The sequence below is a fragment of the Pleuronectes platessa genome, chromosome 20 (assembly GCF_947347685.1).
Source record: "Pleuronectes platessa chromosome 20, fPlePla1.1, whole genome shotgun sequence".
NCBI lineage: Eukaryota > Metazoa > Chordata > Actinopteri > Pleuronectiformes > Pleuronectidae > Pleuronectes > Pleuronectes platessa.
The window spans coordinates 13,301,225-13,326,592 of record NC_070645.1 but is presented as its reverse complement, the minus strand read 5'-3'; the positions used below and the strand labels follow the sequence as shown (position 1 = coordinate 13,326,592).

Below are 25,368 nucleotides of genomic sequence, written 5' to 3'. Positions count from 1 at the left end.
TTTTGGCAGTGCACCGAGAATTCACGTGTGTCTCAGCCGTGCATCCTCAACGCGGAGCGGGGAGGCTGCAGAAGCTCACAGAGGGAGAGTCATTTGATTTCTCCCTCGGCCCGACTTCCTCCCACACAGCAGGTAGCAGCGGCCGTCTGGCATAATGACAACCAGACCTGAAGTGTGTTTTTGTTTTTCCCAAATCTGCCAAAGTCCACTTCCTCAAGACGTTTGCGGAGGAAGAGGAGAGGGTTGCAAAGATATTACGGCGTGGAAATATGCACTTGCCGTTGTGTCGGCGTTGCTCATCAGCACAGAACAAGTCAAAAAATATTACAGGTCAAATTGTTTTCTACAGTCAATATGGGAAGAGTGTAAGACAATCTGTGCACTGTGCAGGCACCCGACTTGCATCGTACTGGTATAGAATAATATTCTGAAGGGGAAGCCTGAAACTACCTCTTCTTCCTGTCATCCATGATTGCCTCGTTTACACCAGTTTGTGTCTCTACCCATTGAAAAAAGACTGACAGTATTGGGACAGATGAGCCTCCTATCTCCCTCTCCACTTCGAGGTGATGCATTATTATAAAAACAAAATTCTGACATGTCCCCTTTTTGATGGGAAGCTGCAAGTGTTGGGTCTATGTTAACATTGTGTATTTACAGGTGTCAACATTACATTTATTTTTTTATTTTTTATTTGCCTTTATTTAACCAGGTCGGTCCCGTTGAGATACAATGACCTCTTTTCCAAGGGAAGCCTGGCCAAGACAGCAGCATACAAAAAATGTCAACAGTCACAAGACACACAAAAATCACATAACACAGATCAAATAAGATAAGTTCCCTGTTCCCTTAAGATAAGGCAACAGGACTAAAGCTCCGGATTCCCACCAAAACAAGAACACATTAGAAATGACAGGTAAAGGGTCAGTGGGTTATAACCAGTATAACCAGTGTTTATTATAGGCTTGAATGTGGTATAACCATCTGCTGTTTGAAAAAAGGCATTATATATCTACAGGAATAGATGTCGATAGATGAATGTGTATATAACACACACACGCACACACACAAACACACACACACACACATACATTCCATAGTCAAGACTGTTGCAGAGGGCAGAGGCACGCAGACACAATAACACACGCATGGTGCCATCCATCATAGTGACAGCAACAGTAACTTGAAATTTCTAATTTAAATGCTATATCTGTTTGATACCTTTTTATCTTTCAATAAAAGAACATGTGCTTTGAATTCAGAACTGAACTGCATTTTTGTTGTTGTTGAGTTTTATCATCTTAGTGACAGCTACCAAAGGGTTGCCATAGTGTAAAGGCCTTTTGTTAAAACTGCCCCTTGCATCGCTGCAGAAAAACATAATTTATTTTTCACTTACTTCTAGATTAGGTTTATTGTTGTTTTTGTTGTCTATTTCTATTTTTAGTCCTTGTATTTAAAAAATATATATACAAAGGAATAACAAATAATGTTGACTGCACATGTAAAGCATAATATATGTAAATATAGAATAAAAACATAAAGACAAGAAATATAAACATCTGTATTGAAAAATGCATGGATGGGGGGAGATGACGAAGTAAATAAATAAAAATCAAGTTTGTTTGTTGGAATGTTTTAATATTTCCATTTGACACTTGAACGCAACAGAAGAGTGTTGGAAGCAAAGTGGAGCAAGAGAGAAATCTCCAACCAACTTTCGTCAGCGAAAACCAAACCCCAGCTGTTTGTGGGACAGTCGACTGGAATAAATGGCGACACTTTCGCTAAATCCTATGTTGTGTAGTTTAACTTCACCTTTATTCTTAATAACTTAAAGATAAAGCTCTTATTTGTGATTTATTATCTAAATCCGGTGATTGTCTTCAGAACCGGGCTGAGACGTCACCATCTTGTCGGTGTAGTATCTTTGCGGTAACAGCTGGGTGGACCTCCGTCTAAACTCTGCGTCGCTGGTATTAAGTGTGGGGATGGCTGACGGGCTGTGAGACAGACTAGCTGCTGGTGTTTAGTGTTCGTTTCCCCGCTGCGCCATGGACTTCAACGTTAAGCGGCTCGCCGCGGACGCCGGTACTTTCCTGAGCCGGGCGGTGCAGGTACGTTCGCCCGCTTGGTCCGCAGGCTAAACAACATTAGCTGCTAGCTTGGGTAGCGTTAGCTCAACTTTTGGCTCAACTGCTAACTTGGCTGCTGTGGTGTAAATGAGAGGGAATGTGACCTGCTGGGGTCAACACCTTCATAGTGTAGGGCTGTGTTAATGGTGCCCGCTACATGTCAGTGTGGTTTGATAGTTGTCCATCACATCTTCCGGAGCAGGCCGCAGGAAGCAGCAGCAGCAGCATTAGCATCTGCATTAGCATCTGCAGCAGCCGGGCGGATAACCCCCCTCCAGGCTGCTATCCCCCCCGTGTTCACACTGTAACCCAGTGTATTTCTGTGTCAGTTCACAGAGGAGAAGCTCGGCCAGGCTGAGAAGACCGAGTTGGACGCTCATCTGGAGAACCTGCTGGTCCGAGCTGAGACCACCAAGCAATGGACGGAGAGGATCATGAAGCAGACAGAGATCCTCCTGCAGCCCAACCCGAGTAAGAGCCACACTTCTGACAGAACACACCCCGGCGTACTGGACTCCTCCGGGCAGGTGGAGGCCCGTAGCTGCACAAACCCTGTCTACAGAGCTGTCGAATTAACGCATCACAAGACTGACCCACCCACACATCAACACACAATAGAGGCTTAACTGAAGAGTGTGTCACTGTCCTATGAACGCCTTAATTTAGCATTGGCCACATAGAAGTGCTTGTTTAACATGTGTCAGGAGGCAGGGTGTCTGTGAAGTGTGTGAGCTCAGCTGCACATCCTCAAGTTCACATCATGCTGCCACATCGTAGCACAACAAACACACACAGACCAGCTGTAACAATCCTGCAGGAAGTAACCTGGTTTTTTCAAGTTTCTATATGTTCATACACGACTTTGCTCGGTTATGCTTTTTAAAAGTGTCCACGTCTTTCCACGTGATGTGACGAGGTGAAACAGATCCCATCAGGTGTGACGGAGAAGTCGCCGGGGTCATTGTGACAGCTAATCCTTGCCGACCCGCTGTCCCAAATTCAGTGTCTGCATGTGGCTCCCTCACTGTAGTCTTGTGACTTTCTAATTGAGTTTTCCTGTCGTTAAAAACCCCAGATCTCCGGCTCGAAGAATTTGTCTATGAGAAGCTGGAGAAAAAAGCCCCGACGCGGGTGAACAATCACGAGCTGCTGGGCCAGTCCATGATCGACTCTGGAAATGAGTTTGGTCCTGGAACCGCCTACGGTGAGTGACACACTGAGTGCTCTGTTGCGTTTTAGAATCCACTAAGGTGAGATGAGACAAAGCAGTTTCAATAGCCAACTGTGTTTTATAGAACAAATAAAAAAGGGCGAAAAAATATGTTATAGTAGTATAGTATTCCAGTACTCCAAACTTAAATACAGGCCATACTATAGTACATGGATAAGCTTAAAACACTAAGATTCTATGAATTTGAATAGCATAATTACCTGCAGTGGTTTCCCCTCTGTCTGTAAATCATGTTTTTCCACATGCCGTCGCCTTTTTTCTAATTCCTCATTTACACCAAAACTAGCAGGTATACATGGCTTTTTTTTAAACACAGGCAAAACAACTGAAAAAGGTGATAGACATCTTTCCCAGAATCAGTAGACACCCTGGTGAGCAACGGTTCATGGCTGTTTACGTGCCAAGGCCTGGAAGTTCAGTGTGCGTCATAACATCACACAGAGGCTGCAGCATCAGCATCTCTAGGCCATCAAAATAAAGAAGAAGAAGAAGAAGAAGAAATGGAAACTTGTGTTTTTCCCCAGGTGTCATGTTTCCATCAGAGCTGATAAAAATCCATGTCTACTGCAGAGTAATTTCACCCAGTAATGAAAGTTGATTAACAGATGTTTAGTTGGTTTTTTGACCAGTGGATGCTTCACATAGAAGAGCAGCTTTTTGAACTGATCCTTTTGCTATTGAATGGTCTTGTTTCCGGTGTTGTCCCGGGGGGGTCATGCTTTGTTTGTGCTGCTCATCCTTTCAGGGAATGCTCTGACAAAATGTGGAGAGACGGAGAAGCAGCTTGGCGGAGCAGAGCGGGAGCTCATCCACAGTGCTGCCATCAACTTCCTGACACCTTTCAGAAACTTTCTAGAGGGCGACTTCAAAACCATCCTGGTGAGTTCGACTCTTTACGACATGTTCGTAATCTGATTGACTTGTCACTGGACTTTGAGCTTTTATTTTGTACTAGTTCCCAACAGTTAATAGATATCATACTGGACTTTGTACACGATCTTGAGCTGAGTCTCAAAGCTGTCTTAATCTTTATTGTTGTATATGTATCTTAACACGAAAGCTCCATCAGATCACCAGGATTATCCCCTTCTTTAACTGATGCTGTACAGTTAGTTTGATGAGGTCATTTTGAACACAAGTGTGTTTATCACCCATTTCACGGTCTGCTCTCATCAGCATGAGAAGTGACATTGTTTGGTGCCTGGTGCAGGAGTTGTGTCTCATTGCTCTGTGGTTTGTGTCCAGAAAGAAAGAAAGCTGCTGCAGGTCAAACGCCTGGATCTGGATGCAGCCAAGACGAGGCTAAAGAAAGCCAGGATGTCTGACGCAAGAGCTGTGGTACGTATATATATACACGCACACACACACACGCATCATCATCAATGGAAAACATTCATTGTTTTGCACCTAGATTTAATTTAGTTGTTATTAATAACCAGATTTTGTGAATTCGGCTTTCCTTTAAATCATTAGCCCACGTATTTTCAGAGAAAGAAAAGGTGTCAGTCACATCCTCTTTCTCTCGAACTCAGATCTGACACACCAAGTTACTCAACATAAAAACTGCCATTTTATCTCAAAGGACCTCAACCCAGTCCCATGAGCCACTTCCCTTTTTTCATGTCTCAGTTTTCTGCATATTTCTTTGTCTTTGTTTTTCAAACCGAACATTATTTGTAAGATAGCGTTAATGACAGGGTCCTGTGACACTTTCATCTCTGTTACACTATGTTGAGCTCAGTGTTTTCTTGTTGTGCTGATCTGTCACTTTTAAATTATACATGAATTCTCAAAACCTCATTCTAAATACCGTTAAAACCTTTTACTTTGTTAAAAGTGGCAGGTAGTAGTCATGTTTATTCCATTCAACAACTCTGTATTCCTGTGAGACAGGAAACACATTTTCCTATAACATAACATATTGGCAATAATCACATTTGGACTTGTGGTGTTTTCTGACTTTAGTGGCATTATGTAAAAGTAGATTTGTGTATGTCTTAATAGCTTTATAAAATCTCAGTGGAGTTTTCAAAGCATTTTGTGACATCGACATGCATCGTTTTTTTTTTTTTCACTTTTGATGACATATGTCCTGGGTATGAATGTAAACAACATGATTCTTTTACGAAATGAGAAAGAAGACCACTTAAAGAGGTTCTATGTGGATTAAAGGTTGTGGTTTTAAATATCAAGCCGGGATGTCTGACGTAGTGTTGATGTAGCTCATAACCACACAAAAAGAGATATGAACCGAATATTCCATTGGTAACTAATGTTTATACATCCTAATCTGACTAATGTCTTATCCAGAACAAGGTAAGTAGTCAGATTATTGGTTTCCATGTAAAGTCAGTCAGTGTCTGAGTATGTGACCTTCGTATGTATTGTTTCAGAATGGGTTAGAAACACAGGAAATGATCCCAGATCAGCCCTTTTTGCTGCAGTCAAAGTGCTGTCTGTAAAAATCTTACTTAAAGGCACGACAGTAGCATAGCAAGTAAAATTACATTATTAGTCAAAAGTATTAGAAATTGTATTGCGGAAATATGTGCAAAAAATAAAACACAATGAAACTTGTTTCATTGTGTTTTATCTTAAAATAGAAATCTTAAAATAAGACGAACAACAATAGTTAATCGAGAACATGGGAAGGAACAGGCAAAATATCTGAGAACAAATGACCTCAATCTCCTTCCCTCTCTAAAGAACTATTATCACTGTATGGCACATTAAGAGCCAAGTTATTCCTTCAGTCTTATGGTGTGTTTAAACTCTTCAAGCCAATGTGTCCAGTCAACAGTGTTTGAGGAAACGCACACTATAAACATAGAAAAGTGTCTCCTGAATTCAGGACCTGTACACAGTGGTTTCTGCTTTAATCTCTGAGTGAATGATGTTGGGTGTTTGATTGTGTGAAAGCTGAGGATGACCAATGTTTTATGTACAACACTGTTCTAGTCCCACTACCTCCTCCAACGTGTGGATTTGTCACCCACACACAAACACACAGTTTAAGGATGTGTTGTGTGCAGCAGCTGTAGCTCTAACTACTGTGTCACTGTTTTTAAAACACAAAGCAGCAGATGTGAGCAGAGGAAGTGACAGAGGTGAGTGGAATGTTGGAGCCATCTTTGAAACGACACCCACACACCCACCCACACACAGACACACACACACACACACACACACCCACCAATGCTAGTGTCAGCAGCTGTCTCTTTCTCTTCCATGACACACGCACTTTCAGAGCCGATTTAAAAAGTCCTACACCCTCTGGACAGTCCGTCCGTCCTCCTCACCTCTCTGAGGCTCTAATGTAAACACAGTGGAGCTCAGGACAGTGGGGACATTGTCACTCTCGGCTCCGGACCGTTATATTTATCGAATCACAACAAGCCATTGTTCCACCGGGACTCGCATTGAATCCTTTGGCTCAATATGAGGAAAAGGAAATGTCATGTTCAGTTGTTGTGTTCTCCTCCCTGTTTTTCCCTCACAACGTTTCTTGTTATCTCAGTTGTATTTCTCATTTTTATTTAATTTGAGTATGTTTTTTGCCACATATGACTTTCATCTCATGTCATACTTGATGCCCAGATACAGATTCCTTTTGTTTTGTGGTTAAATGATTTGCTAAAACTATCTTAAGAGACTTTTTTTCTTGGTTTCCTCTCTCCCAGGCCGAGCAGGAGCTGAGGATGACCCAGAGTGAGTTCGACCGGCAGGCAGAGATCACCCGGCTGCTGCTGGAGGGCGTCAGCAGCACACATGTATGTAGCCTAACTTAACCCGGCACAGATTCCTGGTTGACAGATGTTGTCGAATACGATCCTCTCTTTCTCAGGATTCCTCCTTAATCGTCATCTAATCATTGAACAAATTATACCAATTGATGTGGTTAGGTTTTGGCAGAAAGAACTGACTTGTGATCTCAGGCAACACCAAATACTTGAAGTGAAAAAACAACTGAAGTTAGAACTGCACCTTCAGAATATTCAATGCAGAGTTTCTGTTTAAGAAAATGCTTCCTGGCTTTTCTCCGACTTATAATTAAAGTATAGTGTTTATATTTTCTGCAGATGTGCCCTTTTTTTACCATAAGATAGAAGACAAGTTAGATGTCTTGTAAATAATAATATGTATGTGGTCACAGCCACAGATTATCTGCCTGCAGTTTCACCCTGTTTCCAGTCTTTATGCTAAGCTAAGATAATTGTACCCTCGCCTCATTGCTCCAAATGTCAAACTGTTCCTCTTACAAAGCTCCTTATATTCCCACAAGCTTGGTTGTACTCCTTTACGACTTAACTGATCACTGAGACTAATAGAAATAACTAGTTATCATCATTAACACATTGGTTACGTGTATTTGTTATTATTTTAAACATAGAAACGAATGGAACCTGAGAGAATTGAAATGCTACAGATATTTGTTAAATTCTTTCTTTGATTAAACATGTTCAAAAACTGATATGAGTATCACTCCCACCTCTGCTCGTGGATTTCCAGGCACACCAACTACGCTGCTTGAATGACTTTGTGGAGGCTCAGACTACGTACTACGCACAGTGTTACCAGTACATGGTGGATCTCCAAAAGCAGCTGGGCAGGTAAAATACAACCGGACAAGCTCCATATCACCATCATGTCTCAATGAGAGTTATCACAAAACATCAGCTGGCAGTTTTTATTAGCACAAAACGGGTCATGTCGTGTAGATGAAGCCAATTCAGGGTCACGCAAACCTCACCTGAAAAACTCAAATTGATCTATATTAATTCGGAGGAGAAACGTAAACACTCTTACTTCGCAGATGTAAATTGTTTCCTTCTGAAATGCTTCAATTATCCAACATGTCTTGAGAGGCTCTGTGAGGGAAAAAAACGAGTGTTTGCATGTTTTGATTATTTACTGTAATAAACCCAAAGCTGTGTAAGTTCATGTAGGGTTACAGAAAATAGTCATCCTTCAGGTTAAGAGGGAAATGATGGATGTCCACTGTAATGAAACCTCCACAGTGTGAGATACTGTCCCGTGTACCTGCTGATGTTCACACTGAAGAACAACCAGCTCTGTGTCAACCTGCGCTCATCGTCTTCCTCCATCTTCCTCTCCCTTCCACCAGTTTCCCCTCGTCATTCTCCAACAACAACCAGTCGTCGGTGTCGGGCGGGGCCAGCATCTCGGTGCCCACCATCCCGGTGTCGTCGGCCTCCTTGCCCAGCGTGTCCGGGGGCCACGGCAGCTCTGCAGTGTCGGGCGGATTCAACGAGTTGCGCAGCTCCAACGGCAGCCGCAAAGCCCGAGTCCTCTACGACTACGACGCTGCCAGCAGCAGCGAGCTGTCCCTGCTGGCTGATGAGGTGATTCTGACACGACAGCTCTTCTCCTACAGCTTATTATTCACTATCCACAGGGGGAAAATGTTAATATAATATCAGGTTTTATATACAGGATAGAATTATAGCATTCAGATACCAACATTAAGAAGCTTAATTTAATCCCGAACTGAAAGTGATATGCGTCGGTTTCCCCTGAGCGTCTCCCTGCTGCAGCAGCCGTGGAGCAGTTCCTGCCCCGTGGAACATAAGCCCCTTCCTTTCCTGGAAAGAGCTCCCGACATCGAGCCTGTGGTTAACTAAGAATGATTCAGCATTACTCCTTCACTGAAATATACACACAGTCAGAAAACTTCTCCAGGTTTTCTCTCACATTTCACCAGCCCACTTTGATAATAATAGAATTTCAAACTACTAAGCGCTTCAGAAATGAGCTTATGAAGTTGAAGAACGCCACATTAAAGAGTTGTTTTGTCATTCGCCTTTTTAATTGATGGCAGATGATCCTGAACCTATTTAAAAATAAACTGTATAATTAGAGATGTTCTGATACCAGTTTCTCTCTCCCATCACCAGTTCTGAAACCTTGACTTTTTATATTGGCCGATACCAAGTTCAGTTCAGATACCAGTGCATTTAAAACATTAAAATAAAACGTAATCCCCTTTCCACTGCTCAGAAAAACCGCTAACTTATTCGTCTGCAATGGGCATGGATACAATCTGCATTCACTCCCAAATGACTCTGCAGTAAACTCTGTTTCCTTTTATCGGCTCCAGCTCCAACAGGCAGGGGAGGAAACATGACACCCGGCCAACAACAAAAAAAAAACTTTTGGCAGTCTAGATACTGTCGCTGCATTTTTTCTGTGCGATTTTTATGAAGCACATTGAAATTACAGGTGTGGGTTCACAAATGGCGATTTTGATTTATTTATTTGTTCGAACAGCAAACAGGAAGTGATATCCAGGATAAGAACCCTGCAGATTTATCTGGGTGAAACTAATATACTCCAAAAGACGTGGTGTCAGATCAGTACATTGAGAAGCGTACTCACCAATGTCCCGACCCTGGATTTCGTCAGTATTGGGGGCAGTTCTATATCAGAACGTCTCTATTATAAATGTTAATTCTGTACATTAAACGCTGTATCCGTCTTTCCAGGTGATCACAGTCAGCAGCGTCCCGGGCATGGATTCCGACTGGCTGATGGGTGAGCGCGGCAGCCAGAAGGGCAAAGTGCCGATCACCTACCTGGAGCTGCTTAACTGAGCCCACATTGTGATCCCATATTTATCTCGTGATGCGGGGGACAGGCCTCACTTTCTCCTCCATTTCAGTCATTTTTACAATGAGTTTTATTCGTATGAAAAGAAGATGGGAGTCTCGCTTTTAGACGACTCGAGCTGGAATGAAATCATCTGAGCGAGGGGAAAGGAAACGGACCCATTCCCTGACGTGTTAGTATGCAACTGCAGTACATTTCTAAAGCCTGCTTCCATGACTTTGTGTTTGATGCCATGCAATCTGCGATATGTACCAGAGCATCCCCCAAACTTTAACTCTTTAAAAACTATGTTTTGTTTACAATATTTTATACCTGAATGGTTATTTTTTATTTTTCCCAAGTAGAGAAACGGTAGGTAAAATTCTAAAGGCATAAAAAAGCACTTCGGTTGGAAGTGGAGAGAGTGACGCTGATTATTTTAAAGTCTTATTTTATGATTGATGGTGTCATGGTGCACTATCTCTTATGGTTATCCCCGAAGTATGAACAGATCTTTTTTTTTAACAGTATCATATGTGTTGTGTGTCAGCTTTATTCACATGAAGCCTTACTGCACAGTGAGTCACGCACTGTTCCTATAGCCACGTGGAAGTTTATGAAAGTCACATGTCTTCCACGATAGTGTCTTGTTAAAAGGAATCAGTCTAAAACCATTAGCTTTATTAGCAGTGACACCAGCAGTATTGAGACTCATCCCAGTCTCCTTTATGTATTTGGAAACCAACATTTCAACATTTATCCGCTCTCAGATCAAATGACAAATTAATGAATTGTTCATACGCACACAATTTGTGACGTGTTTAGTGCCTCAAGCTGTGCGTTTGCTCTAAATGAATTATTTTTGACTGTCATCATCATACACCAGATCATCAGTTTCCCCCTGAACCAGCATTTCAACGCCACATTAAAAACAATTCCTGTTACATTCTGGGAGATTTAAGTTTATCACTATACGGCTGCTTTTTGTTATGTGTGTAACTGATAAAAAACAAGCATACAATTGTAAAATAAATATGCAATATTGTGCAGTTAAATAAAAAAATATCACTTAAAGGTTGCAAGAGTTCATTTCTTCTTGTAAATGCACATTCATTTCCAGTGCCTAACTTTGAGCATTGCTGTTCATGGTCTGAACCACTGGGAGGCAGAACAGGCAACACGATCAGTGTGTTCTGTGACATTCACCTGGTTCATACTATGAGGCTTATTTGATTGAACCAGTGTCAGTGATTTGGCAGAATCACTTCAGACTGAGACGATGAAGAGTGATGAAGACACCTGCTCATGTCTCATGCATGACTGTCCAGGCCAAACCGCTCGGTGGAAAAATGACTGGTACAGATAAATTGCATAACAGACAAATGACATACACAACCCATCTATGCTTTAGTTATGTTATTACCTATTATAACTATTTGGACTTAAATAGGGTTTTCCCAATGTTGCTTTACAAAATTAGAAAAAGGGGGACTACAATTTAAATAGGTGGTTTAGTTATGTCCCATCTCAATAATAAACTAAAGATCTGCAACAAAAGGTTTGGATTTAGAATCATGAGGTAAATACTGTGAACAAATGAGACAAGTGGAGAGGAATCGTTTTTAACACAAGCAGCTCCCTGCTCCAGGCCAAACTTTCCAGACACTGTTTAACATGAAGTCAATGGACAGAATCATGCTTGGAAGAGAGAGATTATTTTTCTGAAACAAACCTTAAAAGATATTTTGGTTGTATACTTCAAACTCTCTTCACTGTTAATTCTGAGCTTATTTCAAGGCTGTTTCTGCCGTGTGCGTGTGTTATCTTAACAAATCGTATCGTAATCTGCCCTGGTGTGACTCTGGGCCGACTCACTTTGATCAAATGTCTTAATTTAAGTAGATACTGCACCGCTGTATTGGCTTTACTCAACCCAACTTGTTGTGAGGGTTCCTCTCTGAGCAAAGCAAGATTCCAGCAGCAAGTTTAATCTAGAAAATCAACAACTGCTATGAAGTGCTTCCTGCCTAATCAGGAAGTCCAGCGACCTTGCTCATATCAGCAGGAAGGGTTAAGAGGAAGTGGAGTTCTGCAAAATGACAGCTGCCTTTTGCTGAGAAGCTATTTGGCAACTTTTTTTTTGTTTTCCAGCACGTAAAGGAAACGTCAGATATATTCAGAGTTAACCTTTGACCTTAGCCAAACAGGTTTTTTTGGTCATGAAACCACAGCTGAACAGTATCCTGACACTCTATCTGTCTATATGGCTCCAAATAAGTACAACCCTCCCCCCCCCCCTCAGATAAAGTAAGACTTGAATTCATCAGATGAGAGATAGCGTGCCTGAGAAAAAAAAAAACCTTCCTCTTTAAACTGTCCTTATTTTCTTTCCCATGTTGCACAACAGAATCGAGAATACTTGTCGGCATCTGCCATTTGAGGACTCGCTCTAAGTTCACTTGATGCAGGCGCATGTTGAGGTGTCTCTTCAGCCGTCTAAATACAGACTGTTACACCTTGAGGTCGGAAAAGGAAAGTCCCAAAAAATAAGTAAGGGTCTAATGTTACCTGCCCGCTCTGATTGGGTCAATAGACCATCCCCCTCTCATTATTGATCACTCTAATGTGAACATGTAACAATGATGCATTTGAATAATGTAATGGCGTAGTAATATATATATATATATATATAGTGGAGTAAACATGAAAAGTATATGAAAATACATCAAGTTAAATGAAGTACAGATACATGAAAAATGTACCTAAGTACAGTAACAAAGTAACTGTACTTCATTACCTCCCACCACTACATGGGAGACCCTGACAACTTCTGTTATAACGTGGTATAATCCACGTATTCTCAATATGCACCGCGAACACATGTTTACAAATGAATCTCATTTGACCACATTTGGCCAAATTTCACTTCCCCCTTCCCATGTGCACTGATGGTTGAGAAACTGGGACCACTGCTTGAAAGACGAACCGCTGGTGGAGAGTGTTGCTGTGTTTATTTGGTAACACACCTCAAGTGCGGACCCTCTTACTACAGTGTGTTATAAAGGCAGATCAGCGGCATCACTGTGGGTCTGGCGGATTTGCTGAGCTATATAAAGACAGTTCTGTTATTCATATGTAGCACGTATGTAGTCACCGGTCATTGCCTCCAGTGTATTCACTGCGTTAGCGACAAAGATCTTATCAAGGTTTGGCTGACGTTTGTACGTGCGTTGCACTCTGACATAATTCATATATCCTCTGACTCCTGACTTAAAACAGTTGACTAATCAAATGAAATTCCTCTTGGTCAACAGTTTGTCACAAATGTCAAAGTGTCTTCCGCAAAAGATGATTTCTCGGCTGCAACTCTAGGACTGTGAAAAGGCTGTTGACGCCTTTTATCAGCCGAGCAGCACTTCATCGATTTCTTCTTCTTTGAAGATTCTTGAAGAATTGAGAGGATGTGCGCCCGGTCATGGTTCATGTTGTTTATAAGGCCAACGGTGGTGAGCTGAAAATTAAAAAGTCAGGTGCTTCCCCAGGCTGTGTCTGTTTTGTCTTATCTGAACTTGTTTGCATGATAAAGCTTAATCATCGCTGCCCTGCACAGGAAGACACTCAGATCTATTTTGGCTCTTTGACAGAGCGGTGACGTTGTTTTGTAAAAGATATGTAAAAATGTGAGGCTTTAAATGAGGCTGCGCTCCTCTTTCTCTTTTTTTAAGCTCCAACCACCATGACCCTGAGCATCACCACAGCGGTATTCTGGTTTCTTTCTGGTTAAGCCTCCGGCGTTCTGCTGCAGCTAGATCAACTCCTGCTTTTGGGCAACTGCACACATGAACACGAAGGGAGAGGCATAAAATGTCTTTGCACTGTGTGTGACACATGGCTGATAGGGCCCCCTGTTAAACAGCATAATGCTCACGTGGTCTGTGGATATATTTTTTAAAACTCAGTTGGCTGTCACTGTGTTTTCTGACAAAAGTACAATATAATAGACTTAATCAATATATGGATCTAACTCCTCAGGAGAAGTGACACCCTGGAATCTTCAAGTTTCATCTGAGTGCTACTGGCAGGGAAACGTCAGACCCCTCCTCCCCGAGATACAGAACTGGGCAGTTGCTGCACATCTTAGCAAAACAGGAAATTTCATGTTTCCTCTGCTGCTTATAGCAACTGCTTGCATCACATTACTTCTGCATATGTTGACACACTCATACACCCACGCTCAAGCTTACACACACACATGCATGCACCCACAAGAACGCAGCCACAGTTTTACATAAGGATGTCATATAGTCGTAAAGAGCCACATGTCAATGAGCGAAACTAAGCAATGTAAAGAAAAACTCAACACAATGTTATTTACATACTCTTTTACAATTGCTCCTTCATCAACACAGACACTTTTACAAATAATTCAGTTCATCACCAAAATACATTCAGTTGGCATTTCTCAGTAATATGCTGTGGAGATTACAGTTTTATTTTGGGTATCAGTATCAGTAAGACGTAGACTTCAGACACTTCTTTTTAATCGATTTTTTCAGCATCTGGGGCTTGAACGTGAGAAGAACCATAACTGAAATGCCAACAAATGAAAGACTTATGGACACGAAGAGCAGAATGTACCAGTATATAGATTCCCCAGCTTTGTTGAAACACACAGATGACTCTAAGTGCTGCAATCGCTGCGTTCGGACGGGATCTTCACATTCGATGTCGGATAGTCCGACCATTTTGATTGTCTTTGAATTTTCAAAGGTCCTGAACCATTCTGTTTTGCAGCAGTTGAACGGATTTCCTGTGAGGAAAACAATCTGCAGGTTTGGAGCTAATGCGTTAGCCAGACCTGGGGGGATAGTGGACAGTCTGTTGTCCCTCAAGTCGAGCACTTTCAGATCAAGAGTTAGGAGGGAAGGGGAAAGGTGGGCGAGAGAGTTCCTTGAAATGTTTAAAAACTTCAGATGTTTAAAATGGGAGAAGTCAAAGTCTTGTATGTCAGTGTTTCCCAAACCTAGATGCTGTAAAGTTCTGCTGAGGCTCTGTATCGATGGCAGGACGAGTCCAGGGTTATCGGACAGTTCCAGGTGCGTTAGCGACAGCCCTGCAAATGCAGACGATGGAATTAATTCAAGGTTGCATCCTTTGAGGTAAAGCTGCCCAAGGGACACAACATCTCTCCAATCCACACAAGCTGAGACACGGTCTGTACTGATCTCAGCTTCCTCAGCGAGACAAATGTCAATGCGGTTGTAGCTGAGATCCACCGACCTGAGGCTTGGCAGTGAAGAAAATAATCTCGAGGGTAACCTATCAAGATCATTCAGGCTCAGGTTGAAGTAGGTCAGATTGCCAAGAACCGTCAGCGTTCCTTCATCTGCTACAACCTGCTTCAGCCTGTTGTTGCTGATGTCCAGCTCGTACAAGCTGCCCGGGAACTGCTCGGAAGTTAGATTTAAGGATTCCAGACAGTTGGTGCACATTTGAAGTCTTGACAGGAAGGGCATTTTCTGGATGAATCCGTATGGGAAATACTCCACCTGGTTTCCTCTCAGATCCAAAATCTCTAGAGAAGAGATGTCCCCATGAAGACTGTCATCCCACAACTCGGCAGTCACATTGCTCACATTCTTCCTCAGGTTGTAGAACTCTACAGTTGTTGTTGAGTTAGGTAACGTGGCATTGTCTGCCAGCTGTTCATAGAACCTAAGGCGGTTATGGGACAGGTAAAGGTTGCGTAAGTTACTATGGCTTGGTAAGAAAGGAAAGAAGAGCAGTTTATTATCTGAAAGATCAAGTGTCTCCAGTTGGAAAGTGTCATTGAGGTCTTGTCTGGAGATGAACCACTCAATGAAGTTGTGGCTGGCATTGAGGACCACTAGGTGGGTCATGTGGAAGTCTATTAGGCAAGGCAGGTCGTTGAAGGCCAAGTTGAGCCGCTGGAGCTTGGAATTGCTGCCAAAGGCTCCATCAATCTCGAATATGATGTTCCTTTGCAGGTTGAGCTCTTTCAGCTTGTTCAGGTCACTGAATGAGGTCTCGTCTAGTCTCTGCAAGAGGTTTCCAGAAAGATTGAGGTACTCTAAGGACGTCAGATTTTGGAGAAGAGTGGCTGCCATTTCATCCTCCAGCTTGTTCTCTGACAGATCCAGAACTTTGAGACCAGGTAGCTTCTTTAACGCCTGGCTGGTTTCTGGGTAACCGATATACAGATTGTTATTGGCCAAATTGAGGCTTTCTAACAAGCTTAAGTCTTGAAAAGTGTTTGATTCTAATTTCTCCAAACTGTTACAAGCTACGCTCAGACTGGTTAGTGAAGGGTAACGGAGCAGAGAGACGTCCTGTAGTGTTTGGAGGTGATTGTAGTTGAGCTGAAGTTCCTCTATGTTGCGTGGTAATCCTGGAGGCACAGAACTGAGCTTGGCATCGTTGCAGAGAGCTGTTCTCTGTATCTACAGAGAAAAGAAGAGTACACAAATCAAAGGTAGAGTTAAAGGAGGCATCCAACGCTGAAGCAGAGACAATAGCTGGCTTCTATCAGTTGTCAGACAGTACGTGTTGCAGGGAGCTAGGTTTACCCGGGACGGATGGTTAAATAGTGTAACCTGCTCTTGTTAGCTTTCCAAGGAATTCCATCCCTAGCTTTAAGAATGCAATCCAAACATAAGTTAATGTGTTTGTGTTATTTGTTTAAGGGAGAGAAATGTTTTCAGAAATCTAACAGGAACCGGACGTTCCTGTAATAGCATTTGCACGTTAAGTCCACAAATAGTTACTATGTTTTGCATCAGGGAGGTGTAATTCCTCAAGAAGTTTGTCAGTCTTGTTAATTAATTATTTTACCAGACTCAAGGAACAAAAGCTAAAGGCAGCATTTCATAGTCTCACATATATGTTAGTGAGACTCTTCATATTAAACGTATGAAATCAAAATTGAGAAAGAATTAGTTTACCACAAGCTCTGCTTTGCTCAATTCAAAGGGCCAGTCCAAACATTGTGATAAACACACCGATTTTTACCCCCGCCAAGGAGGTTATGTTTTCATTAGCGTTTGTCTGATTGTTTTTTATGTGACAAAATTGTGCAGAACGATTCACCTGATTTTCATAAAATACCAAAAAAGTATTCAGTAAATCAGGGGACGGATCCAGGGATTCGTTTTATTTACTTTATTTAATATAGGGCCCATTAAATTAAAAGAAAATGTTGATATATTTAGAGCACCGATATTTGTGAGTGCGTGTACTTTTGTGCAGATCCAAATAAAAATGTGGATCTGGTCAATTTAAACCATGTTTCGATATGGGACTGTTGGGCCTTGGTTACAAGTTTTGGTCGCTCAGTTGCATTTTAATAAACCGGTCAATTTATTTCCAAGCTGTCAGGAATTAGCTGCAAGTGAAGATTGCTTCTTTGGGTTCATCTTGTTTAAATCATTTACATTTTAAAATCTCAAACTCTTTGTTGCTGGTTCTTTCATTCATCATGAACATTGTAAAAACACACACAACCAGATAGTGGGCCTTCAGTCCAAATCATAATTATTAAGGACTAACACAGAAACTGTGATCTTTTAGTGTTCCTCAGATTTCACAACCAGCTGCCGAGTGAAGGTGAGACCTCTTACCAGCCGACATTCGCTGAGCTGTGGATGACCCCATGCTGGGCTCGGTATAATCCAGACGGGTAACAAGCAGAGCAGGATGGGAGTGAGTCCGTGGACCGGCATTTTAACATCTTTACTGTTGACAACAAGACACAGGGAGAGAGAAATTAGAAGCTGAATGATGTTTTATTCTACAACAATAGATCCTTTCATTTAATTTTATCTAAAATCTTACAACTTCTTAATACCTGCGTACCGTGATCTGAATGTAAAGTCTGGTATCATGAACCGTGTCTTGAAATATTTGCTTTGTGTGTGAAGAGTTGGAGAAGTCAAAATTTCTATCAAAGTGCTGATTGCCACAGGCATTTACATTCAACCTTGAAAAACTTGAAAAACTAAAATGTCCACACATTGAGATTTTCATTTATTTATTTTATTCTGAAGGTTTTGTGGTCTGGTCCTAGCGACATCTATTTGAATCTTTGAGCAAATTTGTTTTGCTGTCATATCTTAGGCTTTAACGGCGACTTGAAAATGACGTGTCCACTTCATATGTCTCTCATGGTCGAGGTCCTGTTCTGAATGTGGTTTGTTCGTGTCCATATCATGTAGATTTATTGTCTGTTGACTGTAGATGAGCCTACACAGTGTGGGAAGATATCCCAGTAAAAATTTAGAGTCATATAATTTGATAAATGCTGGATTGTGTCCTCCTCTGTTGAGATTGAATGTTCTCTGTGATGTCGGGCAGCTGACATTTTTGCAAAATTTCAAACCGCTGGCAACACAAACTGAATATGGAGTTCCTTTATTTCAATTTTTTCAAACAAATTTTTTTGTTTTCATTTTAGTAATGTAAAAAAGTGAAAATACTTTCAGGCAACAACACGTTATCTCGGCGATCTTGTTCTCGGTCGATTTTACCACAGCTCAAATAAACACTTGCAGCCCATCCACATGGCTGAAAGTGATGAACCTCTGCAGTTTGTAACATAGACATTTTACACAACACTACTTTTATATGTCCTTTTGGACTTTTTAAAACTTGGTTGTGAGAAAACCGCATGATATATGATAATAACACACAAAGTTATATTGCACAAATGCAGAGTATATAGCGTTCCGTTCTTCAAAGTAAAAAAAGGTTCAAATAATATTGAGGGATACAAACCCAAACTGAATTATTAAATTGAAGTGATATTGTGTCATTAAGCTCAATAATTTAACAATCAAGCATAAATGTGTGGAAATACATAATTCAAGAGACATCATTCCAATGCACCTCTAAGCAATTCATTAATATAAATATGGAATAACGGTGCAACTTTTTTTTCAACAGTCTTTAATGCTGAGTTAAGATTAAGTTAGAAAATGCTGTGTAAAAACTAAATGACATGAATATATTCTTCTGTCACGCGTCTCAAAGAGGTTAAAGATAATATACATTTATATTCTTAATTCAGACACAGCATGTATGTTTGCTTCTTTCAGCAGTCGCGTGCATGCAGCTGCACAATAGACGAGTGCACAGTCCATTTACTTACCCTGGTGGTTAGGTGAAGATTTCCCAAGCCACGGATGGTTGATCCCCTGACCATAACGCTGGTTGACTCGCCCTTGCAGAGCACGTTCTCGTGTGTGAAGCTCGGCTGCCTGCTTCTGCTCTCGTTGAACCACTGTTGCCTCTTTTTTTTTACTATTCACGGAAGCAGGAGGCAGGCAACGGAAACCAAGTCACATGGACAAGCTGCAATCAGAAAGAGGTTTTCAAGGGCCACAGGAAGGCGAGTGCAGACGTAACAGCTTTCAACCAGCACTGCAGATTTTTTTTTTTAGTTTTTTTACCTCTAAACCCCATGACAGAAATGCTGTTGAACAGACAAGCATGGTTTTGGTAGCACAACTGCCACCGCAAAAACCAGTGAGAACACACCCTTCACACTCTCGGCTCGGTGTGATCATTCAACCTACAAGAGAGGAAATCGCTCGACACACACCCTTCCTGCCTGATCTTCGGCCTCTCGCAGCACAAAACACATGTTTACACTCAAAGAGACACTGAACTCTCTGTGTATAAAGTAATATACAGAGGAGTCATAGTGCTCTTGGACCATGAGACAGGGAATCAAGAGGATGACTGATGGAAAAGCACAAATAATATTACAGCATTGTAATAATATTACAGCATTGTGCACCAAGTGAGTAAACAAGTCCTCCAAGGCTTTAGTTTCAATATCATGGCTGCTTCAGGTACGTTCAGTAAACTCTGCCTTTTTGTGTGTTTGTGGCCCAGCTTCTTAAAGCACCTTTAGGTCTATTGTGTTTTTCAGTCAAGTCCATTTCTGAACGTGTGGCTGCAGGGGTGCAAGAATAGGGAATTAGGAAACAGGAAGTGATGGTCCTGTCCTTGGAGAATTGATTTGTTGGTGAGTCCTTCCTGTTTTCATACTGGACATCTGTGGGTCTCGTTTTCTGACTCTTTTCCAACTATGAGTGGCAACATGATTGTCTCCATGTTGGCTTTCATGTCCTCTCAGCAAAGTCAAATATCTGAGAGAGAAAAAGAGCATTTGCTGGTTGGGCCCACTGGAAAATGTATTTTATTACACAATTTTATATGAATACATTTAGCTCCCACCAACACTTACAGTTCCTCCAGTGACCGGCTGGGGCAGCAATGCTTCAGAACAATGGCCACTTTAAAACAGAACGCACCAGAGAAAAAGAACCTTGGGGGCACCCTGGTGGCTGAAGGCTGCATGTCCTTCTCTCCTCATTCCATTAGATCTGTTCATCGTCACCATATGAAGATGGACGATGCATCTCCACGTCCTCCCACTGTCCAGATATATGAAGCTGAAACATCACAACGTCTACCTCATTTTTATCAAATTAAATAACAAATTAAATCTGAACTTATAAGAACATACATCAGTGTGATAAGAACTACCTGAAATGACAGATACCGTATTTGGGGGGGGAGGGGGAAGATTTGACGTGTAGTTCACTTTCACTTTTTGGAGAAAAAGGCTCCTTTTAAGTGATTTTGAATGTTTCTCTTTCGAGAGAAACTCAGCTTTGCAATTGTTCAACGAGAAAGAGAATTCTGCAGTTTGTTTGACCTCATGGATCCAGACAGTGAATTTTAACCTCCTGTTAATCCTCTGCCCTGCACCTCATGAGTGTTTCTGACTTGTTATCTTCACAGTGGAGACACAGTTCTTCACAGCTTCAGTGTTATACTGTTTTTAGTATACCAGTTGGGGAGAACAGTCCCATGGGTGATGGTCTAGTCAGCTCTCACCCCACAACACCCCAATATGAAGAAGCATTCTCAATGTCCCAGCTTTTCCCTTTCTTTCTCAACAACAGATACACACAAATAGTTAATGTCTTCCGTCTAATACCCTCGAAACGTGCACGTAGATCGATTAAAAGACAACCTGCTTGACACCCCACTGCACATGATCAGGCCTCTCTGTGGCGTAAGACTCATATCTGTTGGCATAACACAAAGATAATCACTGTCCTCTTGTGGAAACAGGACATATTACATGCTTTAGAGGTCCTCAGAAAGGAGTCTTCTGACCCATGAGTACTCAGTAATCATTACCACATTATAACACCAGTTGTCTTGCTTATGTCTTTTCACATGAACAGGGGATGGGTCGATAAGCGGGAACAAAGTCACTCTGAGGCAGCTGTAATAGGTTTGATGGTGATCTGAAGGACACGGGTACTGTCAGTCCCAGGATCAGTCGTACAGAAACACAGCATGGTCAAAACAAGATGCAGAGACTCGACCAGGACAGAATGACAGGAAGCTTTAGGTGCTGCTACATTAGGATACACATGTAGATTCTCAGAGAATGGGACAAGTAGTTGGAAATATAGGCTCCTAAGCTCTTAGCACATATTCAATAGATCATAATCCATGAGCTTAGTGTCCATTACTGTGGGGTCTGTTGTTTTTCCTGCTGATGGAGGCTGAGCGTCTGTAAGTGGTGCACTTTGCTTTTGTCGCCATTTCAAAAAGAACGCTGCTGCAGCCGCTGCCTGGAAGGACCTTTAATACAGCGGACATAAACCAGACGTGTTGTGATGAGTGCAGTGGCATGTCTCATTCATTAGTCTCCTCTATAAATCACGTTATAACTTGATTTAAAGTATCAGCAGTGTGGCCGAACCCTAATTACAACTCCGATGCCGCCAATGTGAAGCTGATAATATTTTGTTGTTCAGACGATATATCTTTTTCTGTATTCTCTAGCCCTTCCCTGACTGTACCCAGTTTTGAAGTGTTTATGATACTACAGCAGGTCAGGCAGGGACAGATACTGAGTTCTAGCCTTGATAACTCTATACAACTAGTAAAATGATGATGGAATTGTTTTGAATGTCCCTGTGTAACACCTTGAATCTACCTCTGAGTGTATGAAATTAGCTTTATGAATAAAACTACAAGCCTTGCAGTGAAGTGGCTGCAGGGTAAGGGAACATGTGGATGATCTTTAGTCTGTATCTCTAAACATTTAAAGATGCTTGTGGCATTAACTGGAAACAAGTATATATTTATATATAGCACAGTCAGTAAACGTCAGTTAGTCTGCATATCCACAGCTGTCCAGTATATATATATATATATATATATATATATATATATGTATGCCATATATTCTGTGCAGCCAAAAAACACATCCAACTTTCTTTTTCCTCAGAGTGGCACCATGTAGACTTTATTTTCAGGCCTTATGACATACACTATCAATAGTACCATACATAAAACCAATAAATAGTGTGTAATACTACAATAGCACATTGAAAAAAGGACAAACATTAATATGATACAGGTATATTTTCCAACACGACTGGAGGAGATTTTGAAAAAGGACAAATGTTACGGTCCACACTCCAGGGTCCATGCAAGTGAATGACAGAGGGTCCCCACCTCCTCGGGTTGCCTTTGTCAAAACACAACATTATAGGTCATATTAATTTAGCATAAAACCTTTATATCCAGTCTAGAGTTCACCTGTGTCAATCCACAATGCACTGTCTCCTTTATCTCAGCTATTTATAACGACTACTGTGTCACTCAATAAAACGATATCTTAAAGTATTTGTCACGGTTTAGAATAGTTTTGGCCTCATTCAAGCGGACATACCATCTATGTTCCCCCCCGGTCACGTAAATAAAAAAGTCCAGCAGCTAAACTGTAAAAGTGGACGCTTCCACATTGATCCAGAAACTTGTTTATGAGCTTTCCCACACCTCCCTTTTCTCCTGTAGTCTCTTTAGTCCAAAACCGGACTCTGGCTTCATGTCCAGCCGTACTTCTCTTTCTGTACATGAGTTGAGTTGTGTTGCTTGGAAGAAACATGACCACCGTCTGACATGGTGCAAGGAGCATGGCGGGCACTCAGTGGATGGAAAAAGTCCTACACTCATTGGCGGCCTGTTAGTTTGAACGGTGTGGCACGTGTTGTTCTGCTTCTACCCATCCAGAGGTTTTCCTAGGTACACCATGGTGACTTCAGTGTTGCCGTATACTGCAGAGACAGCGGGGAATAGGCAGGCTTTGGGAAGTCCACGAAACGCTATTCCTAGAAACTCAAATCCCCTCTCGAAGGCTAACGTCTTGTCATCCATGTCTAGAATCACCCGGATTCTCTCCCCTATCTGTGGACAAACATAATCACAAATGTTCGTGTTGGATTAATCAAAGATGGTAAACATGTCTCACTGTTTAGATCAATAGGTGCAAAGGTTTCAGCATCACAGACAACTTGCAGACATGGCTCCAGAACCCACCTGATATTTGGGTGCATTGTTACACTGTGGGAAATTTCCGTTAACCTCCCCATTGTGCAGCAGGTTGTTGTCGACCAGGTTCCAGCCCCAGCTCTGGTCGTCACTGCCCAGCAGAGCCACGTAGCCCTGGCACTGCAGCGACGCCCGCTTCGTGGCGATGCCGATTACTGCGACGGTGCCCAGGGGGCCTTCCCACCAGATCTCCCAGGCATGCCGCCCTTCCAAAAAGCCGATCTTGCCCCGCGCACCGTCCGTGCTCTGGGCGATGGGGTTGCGGTGCAGGGTGAAGCCGTTCTTCTTCACGTAAACGTTGCGGGAGCAGTCGTGGGAGCTCAGGGCATGTTGATACGACTTGAGCTGTGGAAGACGGGAGATTGATCAGTTCTTTATTGGCTAAAAGAATCTGTGAAAAGGTAATTATCTGAATTATTGGAATTTGTAAATATTTGGAAAACATGAATGATGAATAAGAGTGGTAGTTACAGTTTGAGGTCATGAATATCCTCACATGAAACAGCAGAAGTATGAGGTGACACTCAGAGCTGGATTTTGCATTTTTAAAAGGTGTAGAGTCTGATTCAGTATTATCAGATCAGCAGGGCTCAAACTGAGGTCAGGGGACCCCCAGGAGTCACATGGTCCCATGAAAACTAAACAACGTTTTCCTTCAGACAATCCCATTCAGTTATTGCTCTATCAATGAATTTACTTTCTATCACTTCCTAGCCAGTGATGTGCACAGTTATGAATATGTGCTGCTATCAACAACAACCTTCTGGTTTAACCTCTCAATTATTACCCCACATTCATGTTGTGACTAAACACAACCTCCCACTAAATCCCATTGTAAAAATCTGAGATGAAAACACACAGATTTGTTCAATGCATTATTTACAAGGCTGAACGTGAATCACATAAGGGTCTCCGGGTGGTCAATACTATGGCGTGCAGGCCACTATCCACCACGACCCGTGAAGCTGTTTGCAGAACGGAGGTGTCACTGAACAGGCAGATTTATGAGCTGGGGTCCTAAGTAATCACTGCTGTCTCAACCAGACACAGAGGTGGTGCACAGGTAAACCTACTTTCGCCTTGTAGGTGAGCAGGTTGCACAGAATGTCAGACCGCAGGGCTTCATCGGTCAGAGCCCGGCTGCAGAGGCTGCGCCACACCTCGCTGTTCTCGTCCGACAGGATGTTGTTCCAGTGCCAGCAGACCAGCGAGCAGCGCATCAGGTCGTTCATCTCCAGGTAGGAGAAGATGTGCTCCAGGACCCGGGCCGGCAGCCTCCCGGCCACCCCCGCGCCTCCTCCGGCTGCGGCGGCGTAGGGAGAGCCGGCGGAGCTGCAACTGGCCGCCGCCGCTGCGCCCCCACAGGAGGAGCCTCCTCCTCCACCGACGGCTCCAGACATTACTGCCTTGCTCCGCACCGACGACGCCAGCCGACAGAACAGCTTGAGCTTACACCGCAGAATGGCTCCTAATGGGGGTTACATGGCAACATTTCGCTGTGGAATCACACGTAGATCGCCGCTTAACCACAACAGCGCGGACCCCGCAGCCCCGACTCCAATGGCTGAATGGAGGCGATGCGTCAAGGTCCTGGAAGAACAGTGGACCTCACTGAGGGGCTGACAAAAAAACGTGGTAGTTAAACACAAAACGAAGCAGTATATATAAGAGTTATTCACATTGTGTCAAATCCATTAGAGAAAAGCTGCCAAATAAAGAGAAATCCCCCATCTCGAGTCCAATTTATTTTAGTTTCTGTCAGGACCAGAGGGCAGCACTGCGGAAGAGCTGCCACAGAAAGACTAGCAACAGTAGCATTGTAGCATGGTGACAGTTAGCAGTGTTACACTGTTACAGTGGTACAGTACAGCAGAGTAGCATGGTGACAGTTAGCAGGGTTACAGTGTTAAAATGTTGCAGTGTTAAAAATTACACTGTAGCATGGTGACAACT

General features: G+C 42.4%; 3 protein-coding genes across 3 annotated transcripts; 1 reads left to right on the top strand and 2 right to left on the bottom strand.

Annotated features, from left to right (window-relative positions):
- Positions 1–1,714: 1,714 nt before the first annotated feature.
- Positions 1,715–11,046, top strand: sh3glb1a (SH3-domain GRB2-like endophilin B1a). The gene is made up of 9 exons (XM_053412005.1): positions 1,715–2,117; positions 2,465–2,606; positions 3,211–3,339; positions 4,112–4,245; positions 4,612–4,704; positions 7,047–7,136; positions 7,876–7,976; positions 8,492–8,729; positions 9,870–11,046. The coding sequence occupies exons 1-9, from the start codon at positions 2,055–2,057 to the stop codon at positions 9,975–9,977; spliced, it is 1,098 nt and encodes a 365-aa protein (XP_053267980.1). The 5' UTR covers positions 1,715–2,054; the 3' UTR covers positions 9,978–11,046.
- A 3,293-nt stretch (positions 11,047–14,339) lies between these two features.
- On the bottom strand, positions 14,340–19,414 carry nrros (negative regulator of reactive oxygen species). The gene is made up of 3 exons (XM_053412004.1): positions 19,136–19,414; positions 17,610–17,724; positions 14,340–16,433 (listed from the first exon to the last, which is right to left on the bottom strand). Exons 2-3 carry the CDS (start codon positions 17,709–17,711, stop codon positions 14,481–14,483), a joined length of 2,055 nt encoding a protein of 684 aa, XP_053267979.1. The 5' UTR covers positions 17,712–17,724; positions 19,136–19,414; the 3' UTR covers positions 14,340–14,480.
- Positions 19,415–22,294: 2,880 nt separating this feature from the next.
- fbxo45 (F-box protein 45) lies at positions 22,295–24,972 on the bottom strand. Its single transcript, XM_053412003.1, has 3 exons — positions 24,489–24,972; positions 23,404–23,760; positions 22,295–23,271 (listed from the first exon to the last, which is right to left on the bottom strand). Exons 1-3 carry the CDS (start codon positions 24,813–24,815, stop codon positions 23,086–23,088), a joined length of 870 nt encoding a protein of 289 aa, XP_053267978.1. The 5' UTR covers positions 24,816–24,972; the 3' UTR covers positions 22,295–23,085.
- Positions 24,973–25,368: the final 396 nt, after the last annotated feature.

Excerpts from the sequence above, each read along its gene's own strand:
- sh3glb1a (XM_053412005.1), top strand. The coding sequence starts at position 2,055 with ATGGACTTCAACGTTAAGCGGCTCGCCGCGGACGCCGGTACTTTCCTG. Across the intron at positions 2,607-3,210 it reads CCTCCTGCAGCCCAACCCGA|ATCTCCGGCTCGAAGAATTT; the intron begins GTAAGAGCCACA and ends TAAAAACCCCAG. Across the intron at positions 8,730-9,869 it reads TGTCCCTGCTGGCTGATGAG|GTGATCACAGTCAGCAGCGT; the intron begins GTGATTCTGACA and ends CCGTCTTTCCAG.
- nrros (XM_053412004.1), bottom strand. The coding sequence starts at position 17,711 with ATGCCGGTCCACGGACTCACTCCCATCCTGCTCTGCTTGTTACCCGTC. Across the intron at positions 16,434-17,609 it reads AGCTCAGCGAATGTCGGCTG|ATACAGAGAACAGCTCTCTG; the intron begins GTAAGAGGTCTC and ends TTTTCTCTGTAG.
- fbxo45 (XM_053412003.1), bottom strand. The coding sequence starts at position 24,815 with ATGTCTGGAGCCGTCGGTGGAGGAGGAGGCTCCTCCTGTGGGGGCGCA. Across the intron at positions 23,761-24,488 it reads TGCTCACCTACAAGGCGAAA|CTCAAGTCGTATCAACATGC; the intron begins GTAGGTTTACCT and ends CGTCTTCCACAG. Across the intron at positions 23,272-23,403 it reads ACAATGCACCCAAATATCAG|ATAGGGGAGAGAATCCGGGT; the intron begins GTGGGTTCTGGA and ends GTTTGTCCACAG.